This window comes from Capsicum annuum, unplaced genomic scaffold (assembly GCF_002878395.1).
Source record: "Capsicum annuum cultivar UCD-10X-F1 unplaced genomic scaffold, UCD10Xv1.1 ctg36417, whole genome shotgun sequence".
Taxonomy (NCBI): Eukaryota; Viridiplantae; Streptophyta; class Magnoliopsida; order Solanales; family Solanaceae; genus Capsicum; species Capsicum annuum.
The window spans coordinates 1-2,187 of record NW_025843402.1 but is presented as its reverse complement, the minus strand read 5'-3'; the positions used below and the strand labels follow the sequence as shown (position 1 = coordinate 2,187).

Below are 2,187 nucleotides of genomic sequence, written 5' to 3'. Positions count from 1 at the left end.
AATAGATAATCTTAAAAAAGGAGATGACAAGTTATGTTGAATTTGAGTGCAAAGGTTATATTGTTATATTAAAGATAAGTTGTGATCTCTGAACTAAAAATAATAGGAATTCAATATGATCAAATAAAGAAGATTAAAACTTTTTAATATTATCCGCGCATCACGCAGGCACATATACTTGTAAGTATGCATTTTAATGTTATCTTTGCATAATCCTATGATAAACAAATATCTATTTTAGTGTTATCTTTGCTTAACACTTTGATGTTTGTACTTTCTAACAACAAAATTACCAAGAATTAATCAACCTCCTTCTAGGATTTGATAGACTAATATTTATTTATAGATTGGGTTGATCTGCAATTGATCTACCTTGCATGGTAATAGTTTTAAGTATTATTAATCTATTTGCAAGTTTCAGAAGATGAACTAATTTACAATTTTTTATGCCGACATTAAACATTGCAGAATAACAGTCAGTAAGGGCAACCAAATGCAAAAAGCATCCAACTTTAGAAGGGTCCGAATGTCAATGTAACCACTGCAACTTAATATGCTGTTTATGCATTTTCATTCTCTGCATTTTAATCTGTTCCGAGCTGGTAGAAATACATACATTGTCAAATATGAAGCAGAGTTCCTCACTAAAGCGCTTCGATTATGGACAGACAACAAATGATATTTCCCTTTGTAATTGAATCATTCCGTTGCATCAAAAATTCATGAATGCATATATATATGCAGTGTATCTTTGATCAAGATGTACTAATCTCTATCAAGGAGAGTTTGTCTGTAACAACACAAACTTCTTTTATTTTCGTCCATTTAAACAAGATCTAGGAAGAGACACATTTTCCAAAAAAAGTACAGACGGAAGTAAGCAACATTATTAATTTGAGGTAGCTTTCTTCATCTGGTGAAACTTGCGATGAATTTCCGCAAGTTTCTCAGGCTGTGGAATGATATCCTTCACAACATTGTCTGAGCAAAATCTCTTGTCCCATTCTGCTAGACTAGGCATCTTGGTTTCATCCAGTATCTTCATTTCATCCATCATCTCGATTGCCTTCACCCATCCCAGTAAACTACCAAGAACAATGTCTAGGTAACCAATTCTATCTCCACCAAAGAAAGAGTTACCTTTGTTGATCTTGATAAAAGCTTCTTCCAGCAGCAAATTCCCTTCAGATATTTTCTCCAGTACAGCTGCCTTTTCTTCCTTTCCTTCCGCTTTCATAAACTCCACTACCAATGGATACCACTACAACCATTTTCTTCAGATTTAATGGAAAATTCAAGAAAAGAGGTAAAACAAGAAGAAAATTTGATGAACTTACTACTTGTTTTCCAAGGATGATAACATTCACTGACCATATGTTAAATCAACCACAAAGTTTAAATACTAGTCCAAAAAACATGTTAAGTTTAGTAGTTACAAATTCAACAACAACATATCTAGTGTAGTCCTACAAATTAGGTTACAAATTTGTTTCCGGTAAGTTACAAATTAAACTGTTACCAATTATAGTATATGAGATGGGATATGAAATAAGTTTTCACCTTTTCATCAATATAGGATGCCCAAAACCGTGCTATGGCACGGTCATAGGGATCAGAAGGAAGAATGGAGGGACCGTTCGGCCAAGAGTCATCGATGTACTGAAGGATGACAAGGGACTCACAAATAGGCTTTTCATCATGTAACAGGACTGGGATTTTCTTGTAAACAGGGTTGGATTTGAGGAGCAGCTCACTTTTGTTTAAAGTAGTCTCTAGTATAAACTCAGGCTCAACAGACTTCATCTTGAGGGCTATTTCAACCCGGTTTACGAAAGGGCTTGCCCATACACCTAGAAGCTTTACACTGCCTGTTGCCATGGCTAGCTTCTTCAACAACTAATATTGAAAGAATGACTAATAAGAAGAGTTCAACACTCCTTTTTTTAAAAAAAAATATCAGGTAGCATTTGATATTCTTGAACATAAGTACTGGAGTATCTAGTAAATTGTGCCGGTTTGTCCTTGCTACCAAATAAAGAATATTGTAGATGCATGTGAACAAGTTGTAATAAACAATATTGTAGGTGGGAACAACATGTTTTTTATTGATGTAAAATACAAAGAATCTTTTTGACATCTTTCTACATTTAAGTCATTTTCGGTATCGCTGTCTCTTTCCATTGCTAA

At 34.1% G+C, this 2,187-nt stretch overlaps 1 protein-coding gene across 1 annotated transcript; it reads right to left on the bottom strand.

Moving 5' to 3' along the window:
• Positions 1–769: 769 nt before the first annotated feature.
• On the bottom strand, positions 770–2,075 carry LOC124891507 (glutathione S-transferase U17-like). Its single transcript, XM_047403233.1, has 2 exons — positions 1,561–2,075; positions 770–1,261 (listed from the first exon to the last, which is right to left on the bottom strand). Exons 1-2 carry the CDS (start codon positions 1,876–1,878, stop codon positions 890–892), a joined length of 690 nt encoding a protein of 229 aa, XP_047259189.1. The 5' UTR covers positions 1,879–2,075; the 3' UTR covers positions 770–889.
• Between the last annotated feature and the right edge of the window lie 112 nt (positions 2,076–2,187).